Raw genomic sequence first — 23776 nt, forward strand, 5'->3', positions numbered from 1 at the left:
ACATATACAATGTTTGGTTTTGAACATCAATTATGTCTATGATTATTATTAAATGCTATGTTTGATATAATTGGTGGCTTGATCCTGGTCATGTCACGCCTCCAAGCGGTGGTACTCCGCGTGTGGGAATTTGGGGGTGTGACATACAACTCTGTTTTTAGTGAAATTTATACCGTACTACCGAAATTGTTCGGATGATAGTTTGATTCGTCATTGAAAAAATTAAAAGGAACATACATTGTTAGAGAACAATCAAATTAGTCAAAATGCAAATATGTTAAAGCGTAAATTTTATATAGTATAGGGGTGAAAAGAAAAATAATTTTTTTCTGCTATTCATGAAAAATGTTTTTGTGCATGTATATAACTAGGGTTTTTCCCGCATTGCGGTGGTACGTTACCACGGGTATTGATCGGTATCGGTTCGCTTTGTTACAGTACCGTACGATACATGTACTTGGTATATAAATCAACATGTGTTTTACATGACCGGAAACGATAAAAACGAACACTGGTACCAGTACCGATGTTGTTTGAACGATATTGATTTGTTTAGATCGTCAAGGTACTGGTACCAATATTCGTTTACCATCGTCGACAAAGTTATATCATTTACCATCGTCGACAAAGTTATATAAATGAAAAACCACCAAACCGTAAGCCATAAAAATGAATACAAGTACCGGTATCGTTGTGGTTCGAGCACAGTAAGGTAGCAATACAATGTCTGTTTATCAAAATCAAAAACAATAAAATATATGGGTGGTATGATTTTTTGTTCGGTCGTTTGTGGTTCGATTTGGTACAATAGCTGCACAGTATCCGTTCTCAATAAAAATTATATCAGAATGTTAAAAAATTATATAGAACACAAGTTTTAGAAGAAAAAAAAATCAAATTATATGCTACACAAAGTATTGTTAAAAAATAAATAAATTAGTGGAATAATAATTAACTTTCACACGAGAACTATTGCGGTATATTCCATATCTAGCTACTTGTTTTGCGTCCATGGGAAAGAATCTAAACATGTTAGGAATTACACTCAACAGTGGGATCTCTGTGTTTCGTGACAGATCTTTGGTTGTTATTGGTTCGTGGGTGACAGATCTTCGGTTGTTATTGGTTCGTGGGTCACTGCAGTAACGATATGATACCAACACTCTATATAGCAACTGATACATGTTTTACAGTGATCGAAAACTATAAAAAATGAATATTAGTGTTGATATGTTGTTAGGACGGTACCAACACTCAATTTAGCCTACAATACAAATAAAACAATCTATTACAATACGACTTTGTTTTTTCAAAATTTTCTGAACGTCGATAAAACCTATAAAAAAGAATATGAGTATTGGCATATATATACACACATATACATATTTAATATAGACATTTCAATTCTAGTACAATGGCATGGGGGTGTGATGTTTAAGACTTGGGATCTCTAGATGTCTTAAGTTTTAAACCTAACTCAAGGGGGTCTTTTCATAGGGGTGGGTTGCCTCCTTGAAGTTGTTCTTTGGTGAGTCAGGTAGAAGTGTGCATATATGGACTTTAGTTTTAAAAAAAATAGTTGTATATATAATAATATTTATTGAGATGCTATTTGTTAGAATTTAGGTAGGCTTCCTTTAAATTTTGTCCGATGATTATCATGTGTTTAGTTTAGGGGAAAGGAAGAGTAGAGAAAATGGGTTATTTTAGGTGTCCACTACTCTTAATCTTATTGTTGTTATGTTTGGCGAACATCATAACCGGTGTTCCTCTTGTGCCGGCGCTATGCATCTTCGGGGACTCTGTAACGGACGTCGGCAACAACAATTACGTCACCACTTTGCTCAGAGCAAACTTTTTTCCTTACGGAAGAGATTTTGTAACTCACAAACCTACCGGCAGGTTTTGCAATGGAAAATTAGCAGCAGATTACACAGGTAATTTTCCCTAACCACCGATAAAATACAAAATAACAAGTTTATTATTCCATTTTGTTTTTGGAATAATATTATTATTTATAGCTGCTGTATGTTGTTTGAACAGCTGAGTACCTAGGATTTGATACATACCCGCCGCCTTACTTGAGTCCGGCCAACGACACACTTCTCCTAACGGGTGCCAATTTTGCCTCTGCGGGGTCGGGTTTTTATGACACTACGTCACACTTATATGTATAGACAAATTTTCTTAGTGAATAAACAAACAAACAAACAAACACAAAGTTTGATAACTAACTAACTGGTTTGGTTGGTTTGGTGGTATCTTGTAGCAAGCGATTACGTTATCAGAGCAGGTTTCATACTACCGGGAGTGGCAAAACCAAGTGGTGAGGATTGCGGGAAACGAGAGAGCAAATACCATATTTTCTGGCGGAATTCATATACTAAGTGCAGGAAGCAGTGATTTCCTCCTGAATTACTACATCAACCCTTTGTTGAATGCATTATATACCCCTTCACAGTTTTCGGATATGCTTTTGAGATCCTACTCCATCTTCATACAGGTATTATACTATGGATTCTTCTTTTACTTCTATTTTATTAATCATCAACCCAGACCTATTTCTTCTCAAGCTTTTCTTAATCATTAAATTGCTTTGCAAACAAATATTTCATTGACATCCGTTGACTTGTTCCTGCAAATGCAAATAAAACATTCCAAAGAAATGGATATTGCTTCAATAAATAAAAATAATGTGATTTAAATGCATACCAATAATTTGGAGGGGAGGGCTTCATAAAAGGCCGTAACTACTCATTTAGTTGGTATTGGTAGAGCTTATGTTCAATCGTCAACATCTGCTTCTATATCTCCTCATCCATTGTCTATTGACCCCCTCCACATCTCCGCCATTTGCTCTTTTAAAAACAAAATTAAGTATTTCATCAAATGGTTCATTGTCATCATATTAACAAATCTAACACTAGGTTCATTAACAAATCTCAAGCTTCGCCAGCCACTATGGTTAAGAATACTTATCCTGTGGTCTACCAAATCAAAAAAGGACTGAATAAGTTTATGGAAATTCAACAGTATAACAACTACAAATCACATTTTATGTTACACGTTTTAGAAACTTATTGTAATGTCTACTAACGTGCATCACACCGCTAACTAATAAGATAAAAGTAAAATAAGAGAGAAAATATACCTCCACTTTTGTTGCTTTCCAAGTAATGTATTCCTATTGGAATCAAGAACAACAAACACACATATACTCTAACACTGTAATTGTCGAATAGGATAAGGATATTGGATTAAAATGCAATATCTTGGTGATCTTCCGAATTGTGGGAACATAACCTTATATACATTGATAATGTAACGGTTATGGCAGTTGAGAATTTGGCGGGAACAACCGCCACGACGGTTTGCCTGTGCCATCTCAACTAACTTCCAAACATTACACTGAATTACAAACATAATACATCGTTTACAACCCTAATAAACATAATATTCGAGTTAATAAACCTAAGATACAAATAATACATACATAACACAAATACTTAATTAAGTTTATTATAGTTCAATACATCTTCCTAAACTTAATTAGGTGGAATGCACCTTCGTTTTGCACGATTCTGGACGAAAGGGTGGGTTTCATTCTTCAACTGCCTTGGCTGCTCGATTGAAATCAAACGTTCGTCTCTTTAATAGTTGCTTGATTCCCGTCCAGTCAGATTCCATATAAAGCGTACAATCCTTCACTTCTTGTTCGAGATTAGGCGTCTGATCAGTGATGTTACTGCTAACTTGATATGTTCGTGGTGCTTCGGTGCTTGTACTTGGCACTAGACTTCACATAATGATATTCAAGTACATCTAAATGTTCTACATATGTAACACACATTAGGTATCCCTCTCTTCACCGTATGCCAGCCAATGCCTCAACAGAGTAGCACGTAAGTAGGCAGTGGTGTTGCAATCAACAACCGAGATGCAGCCGTATATACACCAGTTCTGTTACTATACGGTTTGTTCTTCATTATTATTCTACCGAGCATCAACCTGATACATAACCTGATTCAAAAGTTAAATATGAGTGGCTGATATTATAATTCTAGTGAGCATCAATTGATAGGGCAAAAAGTGAAATTACCAACCTTTTTAAAGTAAGGTATATAGTACAAAGTTTGTAGGAGAGAATTCATAATCATAATGCCTTGATTTTGAGGACCAACATAACGGGTTTCCTTTACTATACCATTATCTTTAAATATACATGTATCATGCATAAGATAACCTTTGTGAGGGTCAAGGAGCTCATTAAGTAGCATAAACGAGGTAATACCGCAATAACTTTGTGATGTGTATCTGCAGGGTAAAATGTGGAAATTAGAAAACTAGTATTTTCTTTTTCTTGTTAATGTGAGATAAATAGATAACTAAGGCCACCCACAAGAATTAAAAGTTATCATATAAAGTTTATGCGGAAGATCCGATGTGAAATTTGAACCACATTAATGAAAACATTCAAGCACAAACATAATAGCATGATCAGAGAGTATGGATGAATGCTGACTGTTTTCAACACATCAACTAAAGAAGCGAAATAAAAATTTACTAAGTTGTCGGGTTATGCGTTATAACTTCGGATCCCCGACCTGAACCTCATCACATTTCTTTAACCTCAAACAGAACATGTAGGTAAAGAGGGCTGACCTGAACTTCGCATGTGCTTCGTCCGTCGCCTGAACTCGCAATCCAGACTTACTGGAGGTGTGTATCTAACCATGGTTGTCTTTATTTTAATTTTTATAATTAAAGGGGCACCATTTCAACTCAAATCTGATGTTCTCATAATTTCATTTAATTTTTGTAAAGGGGCACCATTTCAACTCAAATCTGAGTTCCTTTTTATCAAAAACCAGTAATAATCAAAACTTGAACAAATAATAATCAATTATTTGTAAAATAAAATAACAAACACATCCAAATAATCAAAACTTAAACAAATAATAATCAAAATCAAACAAAAAACTACTAGTGCCCATGGCCTGAACTGTTACATCTGAGAAATATAGTCAGAAATATTATAAAATAAACCAAACTTCACAGAATTGCTATAACATCCAGCTTCTAAAAATTTCTTTAACAAGTAATAACTGGAGGTTTTAATACATGAAAAGTAGTCAGTCATTTACTATTGCCAGCCACAGGGAACTTACCACAAAAAAGACCACTTCTTTGTTAGCAAAAGCAGCAGTGTACTTCCATTTTTGCATTTGGATCATCACAAAGCCTTGCAGCTGAATAGGGAAGAAAATTATCATCGTTGCCATTTCAGAAAGTGACAGTATCAATCTTATCAAGTGTACCTGGTGATGCTTTTGTTTAATCGTTGACCAAGCTGTTTCTAGCACCTTTGGACAATGAAGTGTCCAAATTGAGAACCAAAAGTGCATTATGTGTTTGAGATTCAGTATTATTATGATAAAAGAATGTGAGTGAGTGAGTGAGTACCGTTAGAAAGGAGCACCTGCTAAGTTGCCTTTTGACCTCGTTACTTTCCTTCTGTAATATAATCAGATTTAAAGGTCCATCATTCACAAGACAAGTGAAAGCATAAAAAAGAAAACATACATACTTGTGCAATGACAAGTGCTTGTTCAAGATGTTGGATCTGAATCCACTATTGCAGTCACCATTTTCTATTCACGTTCGCAATCTACAATATTAGAAATTGCAATTAAGCCAGTTGATTCAAAATGAACGACAATTAAACACATTAGGGTTCAATATTGGTAAGCAGACCATACCAAGTTGATTCAAAATTCCTGCCAACCCAATCCGCCATACCAATGACCTTCACTAATGAAAGATACAAAAAGAAAGAAGACCGGAAGCATATAATCACTAAATTAACTAACAAATGAAACAAGAAAGAAGGAAATCTTCGTCATGTTCTATGATTTCTAACTCTGGAGCATATAATCACAAAATTAGTGTTAAATTAAGTCACAAACCGGCGAATCAGAGGTGGTGGTTGCAAAGGACGGCACGCATGGTGATGGTGGTTACGGAAGACCCCACGAAGGCACGAACGGTTCTGGTGCTTGCTGTGAGCATAACCGGCGGCGTAGGTGGTGGTTACAGAACACAGCAAGAACGGTTGTGGTAATTGCGGTGGGCTAAACCGGTAGATCGAAGGTGGGACGGAGGGACTCACCGCTGGTAGTGGTGGTGGGAACAATTGGGGGGAAATGAGGAAAATGAGGATGCGGCTTTATTTTAGATAAGAGCATTCACATCCAGCCCCCTAAAATTATACATACATTCCACTAAAAAACAACTCCTGTATCAATATATTTCCACTAAAAACAAATATTTTTTTTCTCTCCTTTTCAATTAAATAATATTTTTATACCTTTATCATTACATTTTTCTCTCTCCTTCACTCACAACCACTTTCAATATATATTAAAAAATTATAGTGGGTGAACGATGTCCCCCCAAATATACAGATGAACAGTCACATTTTCTCTCTCCTCCACTCACAACCATTTTTTATACTATTTATATTTTAAAAACCTCACACTCACGATTTAGTTCTTTGGATGTGAATGCTCTAAACTGGGCTCAACCTATTGATATGACTTATCGTCTCGATATGTTAAAATGTTTAATAATTTTTTTTTTTGGGTAAAGGGTTACCCCGGTGAATTTTATATAAAGAAAAAAGAATTACACGAGTGGGCCAGAGTGGCACACTAGGGCTAGCCTTGACATACCAAGACTAGCAAAACCAAAAGACACCAACAAGCAATCACGACCAAACAAAACAAAAACAACCACATCAAAACACGACCAGAAGCCGAAACAATGGCAACAACAAGACACACAAAGACTACATATCCACTCTAGCCTGGATCAATACTCATAGTCTTGACTTGGAACTTCCACCGTTCTAGCAATAACGGACTCTTGGATCCTCTCCCTGGCTTGAATGTCATCAACTTCATGCGGACCGTATGGAGAATAATATTTGCAATCAAGGTAGCCTCCCGTTGCTTTGTAGAAAATAATCTATTGTTCCTCTCTTGCCATATAAAATAAGTTGAAGCCGCAACAACCATTTTACCAACTAAAAATTCTGACGACTTACCCGAAGGATTTTGATAAAACCAATTCATAATAGAATCCCAATTGGCATCGACTGTTTCCATGTACGCCAAATCTTTAACCATATTCCACACTTGCAACCCATACGAGCATTGGAAAAATAAGTGATCACGAGAGTCTTTACCGTTCCAGCAAAGCGGACAACACATGAGATTTAAATTAGTTGCACTACCTGCGTCCCATATCCCCATCCGATCTTGAGTTTTGAGCTTATTTTTTATAACAAGCCACATGTGAAACGAGTGCCTCGGGATACACTGAGAGAACCACACCAGCTCAGCCCAATGAACCTCTTCCCCACGCGATCGAATGTTATCCCAGGCTTCATATGTACTGAACTCCCTATGCTTAGCATATCTATCCTTCCATAACAACCTATCCGGAACATTTTGGTTCAGAATAGGCGGCACAAGACTCATCAAAGCTGGATATAACTGAAGCCACGAGCTAGGCCATATCCACTCACTAAGGTGACTGACAAGATCCGCAACTTTAGAACTCATATTAAACCCCGCCCCATGTATGCGTCTTGGCGTAATGAACGCTCCCAAAGGACTATGATTACACCAGTTATCATGCCATGCATTCGTGCTCCGACCATTACCAATCTCATACCAAGTAAACTGACGAATAGAAGTTCGAAGCTTAAGAATTTTCCGCCACCCCCAAGTCATGCTGCCCCGAAACGGTATATCCCAAAAGTTCTTACCCTTAATCCTGTAAGAATGGACCCATTTAACCCACAACGACTCCCTTTTAAGCAAAATACTCCAAACATGATTAGCGAGAAGAGCTTTATTCATATCCTGGATCCCTCGAATACCCAATCCCCCTTCCGTCTTAGGAAGACAAACATTTTTCCATGCCACTTTAGGATGGCTAACTTTATTCAGCCCCCCACTCCATAGAAAATTCCGCATACGCTTTTCAATATCACCAATAATACGCGCCGGAAGCATAAACACAGATGCCCAGTAAATGTGCATAGCCGATATGACTGACTTAATCAGTTGGAGTCTACCCGCAAAAGAAAGAGTTTTATTCATCCAATGCTCGATCTTTTTATCTACCCGGTCCACAAGAATCTTGCAATCCTTATACATAAGCTTAGTAGATATAAGCGGCACTCCCAAATACTTCACAGGGAGCTCTCCCTCTTGAAACGGCAATAGCGACCGAATTTCCTGCTTGATCACTTGAGAGACATTGCAAAAGAATGTAGTGCTTTTAGCTAGATTCGGAGTTAATCCCGACATTCTAGTAAACAATTCCAATGTATCACGCATCACTTTAACAGAGACCGTGTCCGGGTTAATAAACAGGAATAGATCATCAGCAAAGGACACGTTGATAATCTTCTGCTGTTTGCACTTATCATGATATCTAAACGCAGGGTGTTGATCAGCAGCTTTTTGTAACAGCAACGAAAGAACTTCCATAACTAACGTGAACAAATAAGGGGATATAGGATCACCCTGCCTAAGGCCTCTTTTACCTTTGAAGTAACCACAAAGATTCCCATTAACACTCAAGGAAAACGAAACAGTGGACACACATGTCATTATCCAATCAACCATTCTACTAGGGAAACCAAACTTGATTAGAATAGATTTTAGAAACGACCAGCTAACCGTATCGTAGGCTTTCTGAATGTCAATCTTGAAGGCACACCTTGGTTTTCCCTTATGAAGATGGTAATTATGCATTAACTCCTGAGTGAGAAGGATATTATCAGAGATCCTCCTACCCGGAATGAAAGCCGATTGATTTATATTCACCAAACCACCCAAACTCCCTTTTATTCGATCCGCCAAAATTTTGCTTATACATTTAAGAATAACATTGCAGCAAGAGATGGGTCTGTAGTCGAACACCGACGAAGGAGTAGGAACTTTAGGGACAAGAGCAATTATAGTATGATTAACCTGTTGAAGCAATTTACCATTATCAAAAAACTGTATAATCGCATCCGAGACCTCTTCACCCACTATATCCCAAGTTTTCTTGAAAAAAACTGACGTAAAACCATCTGGCCCTGGAGCTTTATTATCTCCAATACTGAACATTGCAGCCTTTATTTCTTCACGAGTCACAGGCCGAATCATGTGATTAGCATCAACCGGATTTACGGTATTTGAAAACAACTCCTCTATATTCATTTCCTCCACCGCAGATTCTATACCCAAAAACTTCATGTAGTGATCAACTATAGCACATTCCACATCTGGGCCTTCAAAATAATTTTTTTTTAATCTTTATATTTCCTTAAAATAAAACCAAAAATAATTAATCTATTAGAATAAAAAATATAGTTTTTTTCCTGTAGTCTCTATAAGTTTATTATATAAAAAATATCATTTTTGCTTTCTTAAAATAAAACCAAGAAGAATTAACATACCTCTTAAGGTTATTTTTCTAAAATATTCTTGGAAGAAAACCAAAGGTGAGGTTCTAGAGACGACATGTCGTATCTATAGGTTTAAATATATATTTTTTAGTTAAAAAACAAGAATAAATTAATAAATTTAATTGGGTTTATAGGGACGAGTGACGACATGTCGTCTCTGTATGTTAGACTTTTCTTCCGGAACAAATTTGGAATGGTGGGAAATTTTGCCGCCTAAATTAAAATTATTTTTGACCAGTCAAATTTTTTAGAGACGACATGTCGTCTCTATAAGTTAAACTTTATTTTTTAATTTTTATACATATTGATCATTAATAAAATTAAATTAAAAGAAAAATATTTAAAGTTATAAAGACAACATGTCGTATCTATAAGTTAAAACGTTTTTTTAAAGTTTCCAATTCAACAAACTAGAGAATAAAAAAAAGCAAAAAAGAATTATTTTCACCTTATAGAGAGGATATGTCGTCCCTATAAGGTAACCTATCTTAAAAGGCACGAAAACCCTATAGAAACGACATGTCGTCTCTATAGGGTAATCTATAGAGAGGACCTGTGTTGTCCCTAAAGGTGTCGTCCCTATAGGTGTTTTTTCTTGTAGTGCATCCGAGGCCCATATATATAAAAGTATATGGAATTATCTATATATAAAACTTTCGATAACGTCCTATGTTATGACATATACTTGTATCCTTGGATACTTGTGAGTACAATGCATGACCGTGCATGTACAACATACACCCATTCATGATTTTTTCTGAGTGGTACCTTAGAATCTTCAGCTTTTGTAGAAAGCCTAAAACTTGTGATTTGTTGAAAACTGTAAAGTTGCCGAGGTGCATGGGCATGCATTGGCTGCATGTCTTCAGTTTTTTTTCATTTCTTGATATTTTTCGCTTCATTTTGCTTAGAAGTCCAAATTACCTGCAATAATAAAAAAAATGAATGATTTAGATAGTATCCCTAATGATAATGCCTCCAAGTGGTATAAAAGGGGGATGATTATCCATTATAATATGTATAATATTTGTCACATCATAATACTCCACACTTAAACCTTAAACTTTTGTTTGTCTTCAAGCAAACTCATGCATAAATCAGACCCATGGCCTAGATAAGATAAAGACAAGTAGTTCAATGCGAACTTCCTACTTCCAATGAGTCACTTATTTTTTGTGCGCTTGTATTTTTTAGCAAAATGAAAATCGTGACATGCTTCATTAAGCTTTGGTTATGCATAATCTCACACCTCTCAGAATGTTTACTCAACTCTTGGCTGTGTATGTGACTATGTGTGTGGATAAGATGAGTTTAAAGTGGAACACTCAGGTTTATTTGCAAATCAAGCTCCCACTAACTAAGTAAAATGCATGAATTATGAGGACTTTTAAAAGGGTTAAAAAGGAAAAATCTTTTTGGCTTTTTTTAATGTGCTAATACAAGTCACAGGGATAAGGCTTACTGAAGTCTTGAAGAAACAAAAGTGACTCCCTCTACAAAGCTTGAATTATGAGGGTATACTAATTCCAGTGTGACTCATATACGATCAGATTGTCAAGACCAAATCTATCTTGCAGCATTGTGAGCTCCTTCTAACTGAATAGTTCATGTTTTCTTTATGGATTGTTCGGGCTTCATACTAATAGCCTTCACCCTAATTAGCTCGGTATACTTGTATCACGAGTAAGTTAGGTTTTTACTGCATATTCTTTCATGGGAACAATTTTCGTGTCTTTTAGCTCTTCTCTTGGCAGCACTCTTTGACAAGCCGTAGTATGGTGGCAATTGCCAGATCTTGTGCCACTTTTTCCTCACATCATGTGTTTTGAGGAAAACAATTTCTCTCGGTTTAGGCAGTAATCCAAGCTTTGCAAAATGAAGACAAGAAATCAATTCAGATTCGGAAGGATGCATCTAACTCTTTTAGGCCTGACCGGTAACTTTTAGACGACCTTCTTTATTTATTTATGTTTTTTTTTTTGTACAAATAATGCAAGATAAACTAGCGGTCTTCAATTTTAGATAGGCAGTAATCGATGTGAGTTGCAAAAGTTGGACCGGGAAAAGGTGGGTAATACAAAATAAAGGCTAAGGTTCAAAGAGTTTAACTAGGGGATAATTTATTCAAGGTAAGTCGACACGAAAAGGTCTTATTGAGATTAAGATCGTAGATTTAGGGTTTTGAATGAAAGAGATAAAATGTTCTTGAATAGAATTGGTAATCATAAATGTTGATACAGGGATTACATATATACACGACGGATTTGATTGATAACTGCCACTATCTATAATAACATAATAATAATAATGTGAACTATATATTATATCTAGCTTATAATTCTTCTTCTAATACCCTCCCGTAAGCTAGATTGGAGCAACATGCAGAAGCTCTTTAATACGAATGAAGTCTCTTGGTTGCAGAGCTTTAGTAAGTATATCTGCTACTTGATCCTTTGTTGTGCAGAAACGAATCTCCACTTCATCATTCTTGATCAAATCATGAATAAAATGATACTTGACCCTTATGTGCTTTCTTTTCCCGTGGTAGACTGGATCCTTGGCTAACCAGATGGTTGATTTGTTGTCACATAAAATTGTTGGAGGACAGTCTATGTTTATTTGAAGATCACTCAGAATTCCCTTTATCCAAAGTGCTTGACAACCGGTTATGGATAGTGCAATGTACTCTGCCTCAGTTGAAGATAAAGCTACTACCTTTTGTTTCTTAGATTGCCATGCAACAGCACCGGAACCTAGATGAAATACATACCCAAAAGTGCTTTTGCTATCGTCAATGTTTCCAGCATAATCGCTATGACTAAACCCGACCAGTTTTCCTTTACTACCTTTCGAGTACACGATTCCGTGATTTAATGTTCCTTTTATGTATCTTAAAATTCTTTTTCCAGCTTCCCAGTGACATTTCTTTGGTCTTTCCATGAACCGACTTATTTTGCTAACTGCAAACATAATGTCAGGTCTGGTATTTGTTAGATACATGAGACATCCAACCAAACTTCTATATAAGTTTTGATCTACTTCATCTTCTGGATCTTCCTTAGACAATCGCAGTCCATATTCCATTGGCGTTGAAATTGCATTACAGTTTCCCATCTTGAATTTCTCCAGCAGATTCTTTGCATATTTTTGTTGTGATAGTGTGATGTTCCCATTATCATAATTTACTTCCATGCCAAGAAAATAATGTAGAATTCCCAGATCGGTCATTTCAAATTCTGTCTTCATTGAATTCTTCAACTGATTTATCATATCTAACGAATCACTGGCTATGATGAGATCATCTACATACAAACAGATTACCATCTTTGTATTCTTGGAGATCTTAATGAACAACGTATGTTCATATACACATCTCTTAAATCCATGTGATCTGAAATATCCGTCTATTCTGCTATACCATGCCCTCGGGGCTTGTTTTAAGCCATATAGGGCTTTCTTAAGATGACATATCTTTTGTTCTTCTCCTCTCTTAATATAACCTTCTGGTTGTTCGGTGTACACTTGTTCGTTTAAATTGCTATTTAAGAAGGCCGTCTTCACATCCATTTGATGTAGATGCCAACCATAGTGTGCGGCTAGAGCTAGAACAAGTCTGACAGTGTCGAATCTTATTACTGGAGCAAAGACATCTTGATAGTCAATCCCATACTTCTGTTTGTACCCTTTGGCTACCAATCATGCTTTATATTTACTCACATTTCCATGTTTATCATACTTTGTTTTGAATATCCACTTCACACCGATAGGCTTTTGATCTTTTGGAGGGTCTACTAATTCCCAAGTTTCATTTTTTTGTATTGATTCCATTTCTTTGTCCATGGCTTCCCTCCACTTTGTGTCTTTGAATGCCTCACTATATGTAGTGGGATCAGCATCAACATAGAGTACAAAGTTTGCTACATTGTTGGACATGGCTTAATTTCTTTCGTATAGTTCATCAACCTGTGCTTTGGTAAGGGGATGCGATTCTTGATAAACGCCCGTAATGCTTCGTGTTCTTTGTTCTTCATTTTCTGATGAAGATAATGATTCTACATCTTCATGGTTATTAGTGTGTGCTTCTATCTCATCATCACTTGACTGATTCCCATTCTAGTTATTTACTTCAGATGTTGCACCCTTGCTTTGATCATGAATAGACGTCCCTTGAGTATCATAATCCGTGTTATTCAGTTGAATACCCGGTATTCTCTCATTTGTATTGCTTGCATCCCAATCTTGACTTTCATCAAACACAACATCTCTGTTGATGATGATTTTGTTCGTTGTTGGATTATAGAGTTTGTAGGCCTTGTTGTTCTCACTATAACTGACGAAAATAGTTTTTTCTGTTTTGTCATCCAGCTTACCACGATGTTGTTTTGGAATGTGAGCATATGCAATGCAACCGAAAATTTTAAGGTGCCCTACACTTGGTTTTCTTCCGCTCCAACATTGTTTGTTTAACCTTTTTATTGATTTGGTTTAGCGTGCTTTTGCCTACTACCAGTGTAGCTTAGTTCAAAAGAAAAAAAGGTAAAAAATAAATAAGGTCATATCACATACCAACAACCACCTTTTTTCCTACTTCTCGAGTCAACTAACGGTAGTGGTCTACTGACTCCCACAACAGAAAAGATGTCGAAATCCGCAAGAATCTGTTAAAAACATCATGCAACTCAGATTAATCTTAAACCAACCCACCCTATATAGTCCGGTCTTTGGTTTCAGTTTTCTAAGATATTTTGGGTTTAGATTCAGTTTTGACTTTTGATTAACCCAAGTAGACCTTGGACCAACCTGGGACGGGAGATTATGCATATTTGGTTCGTTTCTTGGTCTTAGATTGGGGTGAATTCAGTGTGGTTAAAACCCAATACATGAAAGATTATAGCCTAAAACATTCATATTTAGTCCTGACCCGACCCAACTTGAAAAGACTAAGACCACCATAAGGGGGTTAATGACTAACGAGAGTTACAGGACAACGTCCAATTTTTAGTATTTTTTATCTTGCTGCCGATTATACACCACCCAAAAAAGGTTATCTCTCCTAAAAAGTAGATTACCTTCTCTTTCTCGATATTTAAGGTGCTCATGTGATCCAGAACCTTTTTAAGTCGATCACTCTGGATATGTAAAAGAAAAATAACAAGTAATTAGTAACCGTTTAAAAACAAGCTCATGCAGCATTAAGGTTTATAATAAAGCTAAACTGTATATTACCTTCTCCTTCTCGAATGCATGTAGATGCAAAAGAAGTTCTTTAAGTTTTCTCAATGATAAAATAGTTTCATCCAATACTGTCTTACAAGAGGTTGCATAACAGTGCTCTCCATTCTAAAAAATACCAAATTGTAGATGTTAATGATTAGAACGATCATTAAAAGATATTTAAAACTAAATACTAAGTGTTTGGATACATACTTCTCTAGCAACTTGTACATTCTTCAAAGCAGATTCCTAGGAGAGATTGGAATCATCAACAAAGTTACTTACATGTTATTAAGTTGCATCAGGTCTTGATATTCAAAGCTTGTTTTTCTTAGTGCATCTGCTTTCCCTCCTGGTCAGTCAAAGTGCTTTAATCTTGACCTCTCATCAACCTTTCCAAACATCACAAGATAGCTCAAATTATAAACAATAAAACTCCATATGGATTATACACATTATATAACCCTACAAAAAGCAACTTAAGACACCATGGTTTGAATCACACCCCTTCAAAAAGACACAACCCTTCAACCCACTTTTAAATGTATCACACCCTTACAACAAATCACAACTTTTAAATATATCACACCTCTTCAAAAAGGCACAACCCTTCAAACCACTTTGAAATGTATCACACCCCTTACAAAAAGTCACAACTTTTAAATATATCATACCCTTACAAAAAGTCACAACCCTTCAAACTACTTTTAAATGTATCACTCTTAAAAACAAGTCACAACTTTTAAATATATCACACCTCTTCAAAAAGTCACAACTTTCTAAACTACTTTTAAATGATACAAAAAACATATACCCTTTTGTTTAACACACATACCCTTTTAAGGTTTGTACCCTTTCGTTTAAAAGTCATGTCGGTTGGAAAATATTTAAACGAATTGATTTTCACAAGTTGTTATATGTTGGAATGGTTGCCGCACATGTTCAGTACATATCATATGTAGGTTCGAATTTCCTTTATGCCGTTTAAATTCTTACTTTGCTTTACTTTTATTTTAAACAAATCCCATGTTGCCATCATCATCCAAACAAATTGGATTAAGTAAGACGAACCGATTCCATGTTATTATAACAAAAATATATATTGCATCCATCTTATTATTGATTGATTCTGAACCTTCCTCACTACTAACTAATATAATGATTCGATCTTCATCCGTAAATCAAGACAAACGGTTACGATGGATATTAAAGGTATAATTTTAAATTCTATTCAACCGATTCAACCATATGTGTTTTGCATAATTTTTGTTGTTTCCTTCTTGAATCGCGATTATCATGTTTGTTATTATTTTCCTTCTTGAACCTGCACCTTTTCAATCGACTCAAGTATATGTCTTTCCATGATTTTCATTTTCTTTTTCTTCAATCGCAATTTTCATGTTTATCGTTAGTTTTGTGTTGAATTTGCATATATAGAGGGATTTCAATATCAATTGAACAAATTTTAAAAGTTATAGGTTTGGAAATGTTAATCTAATATCCCTCTACATATACAGATCTAACAAAATAATGATAAACATGGTTATTGAGATTGAAGAGAAAAAAACGACAATTATGGAATAATGTTTATCGTTAGTTGTTTTTGTGTTGAATTTGCATATATAGAGGGATTTGATGCATATCATTCCATGGTTGTTTTTTTTTTCTCTTCAATCTCAATAACCAACCATATTTATCATTATTTTGTTGGATCTGTATATGTAGAGGGATATTAGATTAACATTTTCAAACCTTTAACTTTTAAATTTTGTTCAATTGATATTGAAATAAAAAGCTAGAGTGAGAGAAATTGTTGGATTTGTATCGATATAGAAATAAAAAGTTAAAGTGAGAGAAAGGATCATATATGAAATTACGCTACATCAATTTATTTAATTAGACTGTGTTTACATCAATTTATTTAATTAGACTATGTTCAAAGTCTTGCAAAAAAATTGATCATAGATGAAGTACAAATAAAATGAAACGGAACCCAAAATTAAAAGAAAAGGGAAAATGACGTAGGAAACATGCTTATGAAATTACTCAAAAAGATGAAAACTTTACACACATAATAGCCATATATGCAGCATATTAGAAAGTAAATGGCAAAATATAATTTGGATTTACAATTTTTATAGTCGAAATGTATTTGTTTGTACCTAAATGTCTAAATTGAGTTGGGTATTAGAATTGGACCATTCCTTAAAACAGTTGGCGGAGACGGAACAGGCTCGAAGAGCTTGGCAACACGGTCGCGTGGATAGAAAAAATCACCCAAAACAGAGTTCATTTGATAGGTTTTCGAGCCACACGAAGACAGACACGTAAAATAGTGAGTTTCGGCCACTGTTCTATTTTCTAGCGATGGCGGTGACATATTCTGGCGACGGAGACAGTACTGGCAGAAGGAGCTTGGCGACGCGGTCGCATGGATATATATTGTTCACTCAAAACGGTGTTTTATATGGGTCCGTTTAGGGCCACTCGCATGTTAGAGCGCGAAACTGAACGAACTGAGGGATTCTTCTATCTCCTGGCAGCGGCGGCAGTGACGACCATGGTTGATGGTGATCATTTTCTTCTGATGTTCAACATGTCGAAACAAACATGTGGGTGTGAATAGCCCAAAACGAAGTTCGCATCTCACATAGAGATACTTAAGACAATGATAATCAACACCCCGCCACAACGCGCGGGTTGACATCAACTCGTTAACACACAAATTATAAACAATAACAAAAGCTAAAAGCGGTAGATTTTGAAATACAGACCAAAAACCAACAGATCACATATCAGCTCCAGTGGAGTGGATCCCAACATAACCTACAGAGCTCTGTACCAAAACGTAAAAATCTGTAATTCAAAGCATATTACTGATCAAATTTTTAATTTTTAATTATCATCTCTGGAAAATAATAATAACAATAACAGTAACAACAAAAATAACATAACCACATTAGTATAGCTTTTAAGAGGAACAATAAATACCCTTCCAAGCCCAAGATCCATAGCAAAGAAAACCATGTAACTGAAAATTCAGAATTTGAACATCGATAACTTATTCATTGAAGAAATTAAATGTATTCTGTCATTAGGGTTCTTGTAAAAACAAGACATACCTCTGTAATCTTCAAAATCTTAACACAGAAGGAAGGAAGGAAGGTCCAATGATAACAAAAATCGGAAGCATCTGAGGAAGGTTAAATTCCGGTGACCACCACTTCTATAAATCACCACCGGATGCATAAAGGGATTTAAGTGTAATAAATTTAGGGGCTAGAAAATAAATAGTGTTTAAAAGACCAAACTACCCTCATTTCAGGGGTCTTTCTATAAATAAAGGGGGGAAACCAGAAAAGTTCTTATTTTTTGGGTATCTTAAAATACTCCTCACTTATTCATTATAACTAGTACAGTGCCCGCGCGATGCGGCGAGGGGACACTTTGGATTACGGCACTCATTTCTGGTAGTTTTCTTATTCGTATAATATTTATGATAACATTATTGTGATGGATACATATCATTAGTGTTACACATATGTAAAGTTTTTTTATATAAAAAGTAATAATCAAAAGACAAAAAATATTGTTTTTTTATAAAAATTAATAATCAAAAGACAAAAAATAAAAGATAAGTTGTTATAATTGTAAAGTATGTTTATTTTATTGGTTAAATTTTATTCTTTAAAGTTCATAATTTTTTTTAAATATCCACATAGTACTCATCCAATAAACTTTAAGTTCAAAATTTTCGTTTTTATAAAAATAAAAAATAGTATTTGACTCGTAAGTACATTTAAGAGCTTTAACTTAAATTGTTAACTTTCGGTTTTTTACAGATATAAAAAATTTATATTTTTATAAAATTTCAAGAACTGTTTTTACTAAAAAATAGGATGTTAAGAGTTTATATTTTTATTAACTTTATATCAAACTAAGTTCAACTTTTTAGTTCCTAACTAATCTTATCCATATGAGTCTACTTTTAACTATGTATCCAGTCAAGTTGGTAAAGAATTCTTTTGAAATTGACTAATATTATCTAGAACAATATAGTTGAACTTATAATTCCTAAAAATTTGCAACACAATTTAATATTTATCTAGTAAAGATTGTAAATTTCTGGAGTACTTTATTTATATTACTTGTTATAAAAAATGTTTATAAAAGAATTATTTTTTTATAAAAACAAAATGTTTTGTTTATAAATAAAGTAAAAAATTGTTTTACACATGTAAAGTTTCGTATTTTTTATAAAAAATTGATAATCAAATGACAAAAAAATAAAAGATAAGTTGTTATAGTTGTAAGTACGTTTTACACCTTTAACTTTAATTGTTAATTTCGTTTATAATTTATATTTTTATAAAATTTAAAAAATAGTTTTTGTAAAAAATAAGATGTTAAGAGTTTATATCTTTATTAACTTTATATCATAGTAAGTTCATTTTTTTGTTTAGCTTTAAAGTTTATTACTTTATTAGTTTTTAATTAAGAAATAAAAATTATTAGATTAATATTCAAGAATAACTGCAATATTTTATAATTTCAGCTTGATTATATCTAACTGCAATATCTATTTATTGCAACTTTAGGATATTAACTTATATAAGTTTTTAGTTGACTTGTAAATTTAGGATACTAACTTTATTTTGAACTTTATTAATATGGTCAATAACTGCATTATATTAACATAAAAAATAAAGTTATAAGATAAACTTTATTCATACGTCTAGATCAAACATAACAGCTGAAAATGAAAAAAAACCATAAAAACACTTGATAGATTTCATATTAGACTGCATGAAATCTGTTCCGCTTCTGAATTGACACTCGAGGTATTTTAATTCGGGTTTTCTAGTTTGTGCTTGAATCAGAAGTATCTTCTAACTCCTCTTTTTTGTCATTGTCCTCAAAATCGTCTAAATTAATAACCTTACTCTATTTCCATTCAGAGAGTCTCTTGGATCTCTTTCTTTGAGTTTCAAACTTTCGAACCTTAAAAAGGACAAAAATTGAATACAAAAGTTAAAAAAAGATTAAATAAACCTTAAAATTACCTTTTTACTAAATTCACGTTAAAGATTAGACTTGTATGGACTAAACATTACACAATAAGAAATAATATCAACAATTTTATCACCATCATCCTGCAATAAAACACACATATAATAACATAACGAACATGTAATATGAAAGATATATGCAAAAATAATACTTAAAAACCAGCAAAATCAATACCTTAGAAGCTTGTTCGACAAATGGGTTGTTTAAATTGTAATGTTCATCATGCAACTGAATCGGAAAAATCAAATAAGTTAACATTCACATAAAAGTAAATAAAGAAAACAATTATTCACTGCTGCCATATAACAGAACTGATCTTAAAATTTTCAATCCCGCATGCTTGATTTTTCGCAACAATTGGATTCAGAATTGGATCCATTTTTTTAACTTTGTTTAGCAATAGATACAGGGTGTCCTGCTATGTATTTATAGTAGTAACTATAGAAGTGCATTAGGGTTTAATTTTAGATTTGACACCCCTTTATTTAGGAAGTTTGTTGTAGTTAGTTTTAAGTTTTTATAAGATATATCTAAGTACAGATATTAAGCAGTTTTAATAAAATAAAATGTGACACATAATATCTTCATTTTATGTTACGGTACTTTTAATTCTTTTTATTTTTATTTGCATAGATGGAGCCCATCTTTGTAGATTAGGCGCATTAGATCACAAGTATTAATTACTTTTACATTAAAGCATTATCGACTTGTACCTTTTAATCCGTGCGTTGATATTGAACAAGACAACTACCGAAACGTTGACAAAAATGTGTAGGTCGTCATAAGCAATCTGTGGATTTTTTTTTAAGTAGTATAGTTTATAAGATATGTCAAGGATACGTAAAAAAATTATAAGTTTGTTGTGGATGGGTTAATTGTAACTAATTATCTATAATTTTGTTAAAACCTAAGGAATTTAAGTGTAATAAGTTTAGGGGCTAAAAAATAAATAGTGTTTAAAAGACTAAACTACCTCATTTTAGGGGTCTTTTTTATAAATAAAGTGGGGGAAAAATTCTTATTTTTTAGGTATCTTAAAATACCAATCCCTCATGCATTATAATATAGTATAAATATAGTATAGATTATATTTTAGCCCCCTGTCGTATTACACTTAAATCCCTAAGTTTTAACATAATTACGGGTAATTAGTTACACTTTTCTCTTTCCACAACAAACTTATAATTTTTTACGAATTCTTGCTATATCTTATAAACAATAATGTTTTTAAAAAATCCAAAAGTACCGTGACGACCTACTCATTTTTGTCGACGTTTCGATAGTTGTCTTTGTCAGTATTAACGTGTGGATTAGAAGATACAAGTAGATTATGTCTTAGTGTACAAGTAATTAAAGCTCAAATTTCTTAGTCATTATCACATAATATTTAATAGCTACAAAATGTCAAGTGATTAAACTTTTGTCTTTAAAAAAATTATAGCTAATTAGTTAGTAGTTACATTTTATCCCCTTACAAAAAACTAACTCCCCCCAGGATTTTTAAACGGTCATAACTTTTTAGCACGTTAATATATTTTTTAAAATTACACCATATAAACGATTATTTTATTCTCTTTAATTTGAGTATAGTATTTCAATAGTTTTTTTAATTAAAAATATTAATATGTTAGGTGATTAACAGTGTCCAAAGGAGAGTAATAACTGAATCGTTAACTGAAACCGAACTGAAATCAACCAAAAATTAAGTTAATTGAAAACTGATTAACCGAAACCCGAATTATCCAAAAACGGTTATCGATTTTTTGTACTCTCAATTAAACAAAATTAACTAAACTGAACCATTCATATTTTCATATATTTCTAGCTTTTATACCTTCAGTTTATGTATTTCATATTTATACCCCCATTTTATGTATTTATACCTCCATTTCATGTACCTATACATCCATTTCAGGTATTTGTACTTAAATTTCATGTATTTCTAAGAAAAAGTTTTTGTTTGGGCTATTAACCGAAATTAAATGAATCAAACCAAAAACCATCAATCTAACTGAATAAACCAAAACCGACTAACTGAAAACGGATTAGTTAATAAAATAGACTAATTGATGACCTCGATTTGGGTTGAAGATAATAATCTAACCAACCAAACCATGCATAGCACAATGAAATGGATTACACGATTACTTCTGTATATCTATTACAATAATGCTACTATAAATATTATATGAATAAGAAAACTACAAAAAACGAGTATCACAATGAGATGTGTGGAGCCGTATCGCACGGGCATCCTGCTAGTAACTATATATGTAGGTGCGTATGTATGTATGGTTGAATAAAAATATAAGCTCATTGAAGTGTAGGTAGAAATGAATTTTTTTTATTGCATATTAGATATATATTTAATAGTTGATAAGAATAATGTTGTTTCATTAAAAACATGTTACTTTTTTTCTTCCTCTTACCACTGTTTTCATTCTCCTTACATGCCTAACACTATTTCCATGTTCAGGATCTCTACGGCTTAGGAGTAAGAAGGATCGGAGTTACAACACTACCACCAATTGGATGTTTGCCGGCAGCCATCACGTTATTTGGTTTTGGAAGTAGTAACTGCATTTTGAGACTAAACCGTGACGCCATGATGTTTAACAATAAACTAAACACTACGTCTCAAAAACTAATAGCAAGATATCCGGACCTCAAACATGTGGTGTTTGACATCTACCAACCTCTTCTTGATATGATCCAACAACCTAGTGATAATGGTAATGTTTCAATATTCTTGCCACCCTATTCTTTCGAACAGATTTAAATTGTATTTACTAGAATTATAAAGACCTGATACGTTTACTAGAGAGACGAACATTACACTTGTAATTAGATAGACAGGCATTGCACATGTAAATATTAGTAATATTGAGAATGTTGCTTACTTGGAGAACTAATTGTGTTATAGTTGATACGGTTGAATGTCTATCATTCACCATAGAAAAGTATTATAGACAATTTGTTGGAAAACACCTTTCAAAGGAAGAAACTGGACAAGTTATGTCAGTTTTAGAACACAAGCTAAATGTTTTGATTATGTGCAGGTTTTCTTGAGTCAAAAAGAGGTTGTTGTGGAACTGGTACAATTGAGACTTCTTTGTTATGCAATGCTATGTCGATAGGTACATGCTCAAATGCAACTGGCTATGTGTTTTGGGATGGATTTCATCCATCTGAAGCTGCAAACCAGATCATGTCACAAAATCTGCTAAGGCAAGGAATAAATTTAATTTCATAGAACGGTTACGTTTGGGAGTTATAATATATATGTTTGTCTTCCGTATTAAGAGTTAAAGAAGTAGAATATGTTGGTTTTTATTTCTTTTATTGTAAATAAATATCCAACTTATAACATTCAAGGGATGGTGCACATATAAGTGTCTAAACCTTTGTAGTAGAGCTCTTATGATCAAATTCAAGTGTCAGTTGTTTCTTGTCTTTAAAATGAGGGTTTTTTTTTTTTTTTTAAATCTCAAAAGTGTGTAGTTGAGAAAATTAATTACCCGATATGTGTAGTTGAAAAAATATCATAAGCGGGTGTTTTCTTCTTTAATTAAAAAAATAAATAAATAAAAAAAGTTACACCCACACTCACTACTTCTTAGTTCATCTTCTCCAACAACCACCCAAAATCAGCGGTCACTACATCTGGCGAGATTCTGATGGTAAATCAAATTCCACCATGGAAATGGATTTATTAAGCAAGCACAACATTCCCTTTGTTCTCTCAACCCCAGCAACACTCTCTGGCCAGCACCTGAATCCCCAAAAGACGATTCCAGCAAACCCTGATTCACAGCCACATCTGTCCCAATAGCACCCGACAATTCTCTTTTTTCTTTGTTGGTCGTTGGAAAGCAAAGGAAGAATAGAAAGTGAGTTGTTGCAAACAGAGGAACAACATTAAACTGAAATTAGATGTTGAATTCGTCAATGTTTTTTGTAAGA

The 23776-nt window shown here is 33.8% G+C and overlaps 2 protein-coding genes across 8 annotated transcripts; one reads left to right on the top strand and one right to left on the bottom strand.

Annotated features, from left to right (window-relative positions):
- Window positions 1–1448: 1448 nt before the first annotated feature.
- LOC110872812 (GDSL esterase/lipase At5g03810) lies at window positions 1449–23242 on the top strand. Its single transcript, XM_022121690.2, has 5 exons — window positions 1449–1937; window positions 2044–2171; window positions 2270–2503; window positions 22290–22545; window positions 22873–23242. The coding sequence occupies exons 1-5, from the start codon at window positions 1697–1699 to the stop codon at window positions 23064–23066; spliced, it is 1053 nt and encodes a 350-aa protein (XP_021977382.1). The 5' UTR covers window positions 1449–1696; the 3' UTR covers window positions 23067–23242.
- LOC110872821 lies at window positions 3289–6233 on the bottom strand. Of its 7 annotated transcripts, XR_004879230.1 has the most exons (9): window positions 5967–6230; window positions 5760–5811; window positions 5588–5668; window positions 5464–5514; window positions 5319–5363; window positions 5169–5249; window positions 4663–4853; window positions 4104–4314; window positions 3289–4020 (listed from the first exon to the last, which is right to left on the bottom strand). XR_004879230.1 is itself a non-coding variant. In XM_035983186.1 (8 exons), exons 4-8 carry the CDS (start codon window positions 5403–5405, stop codon window positions 3994–3996), a joined length of 471 nt encoding a protein of 156 aa, XP_035839079.1. In that variant the 5' UTR covers window positions 5406–5514; window positions 5588–5668; window positions 5760–5811; window positions 5967–6229; the 3' UTR covers window positions 3289–3993. The 7 variants fall into 7 exon arrangements, 2 of the variants coding, with proteins under 2 accessions (XP_035839079.1, XP_035839078.1); XR_004879229.1 differs by having other exon boundaries at window positions 4104–4853; window positions 5967–6233; XR_004879231.1 differs by lacking the exon at window positions 4663–4853 and having other exon boundaries at window positions 5760–5865; window positions 5967–6227.
- Window positions 23243–23776: the final 534 nt, after the last annotated feature.

This window comes from Helianthus annuus, chromosome 14 (assembly GCF_002127325.2).
Source record: "Helianthus annuus cultivar XRQ/B chromosome 14, HanXRQr2.0-SUNRISE, whole genome shotgun sequence".
Lineage (NCBI taxonomy): Eukaryota > Viridiplantae > Streptophyta > Magnoliopsida > Asterales > Asteraceae > Helianthus > Helianthus annuus.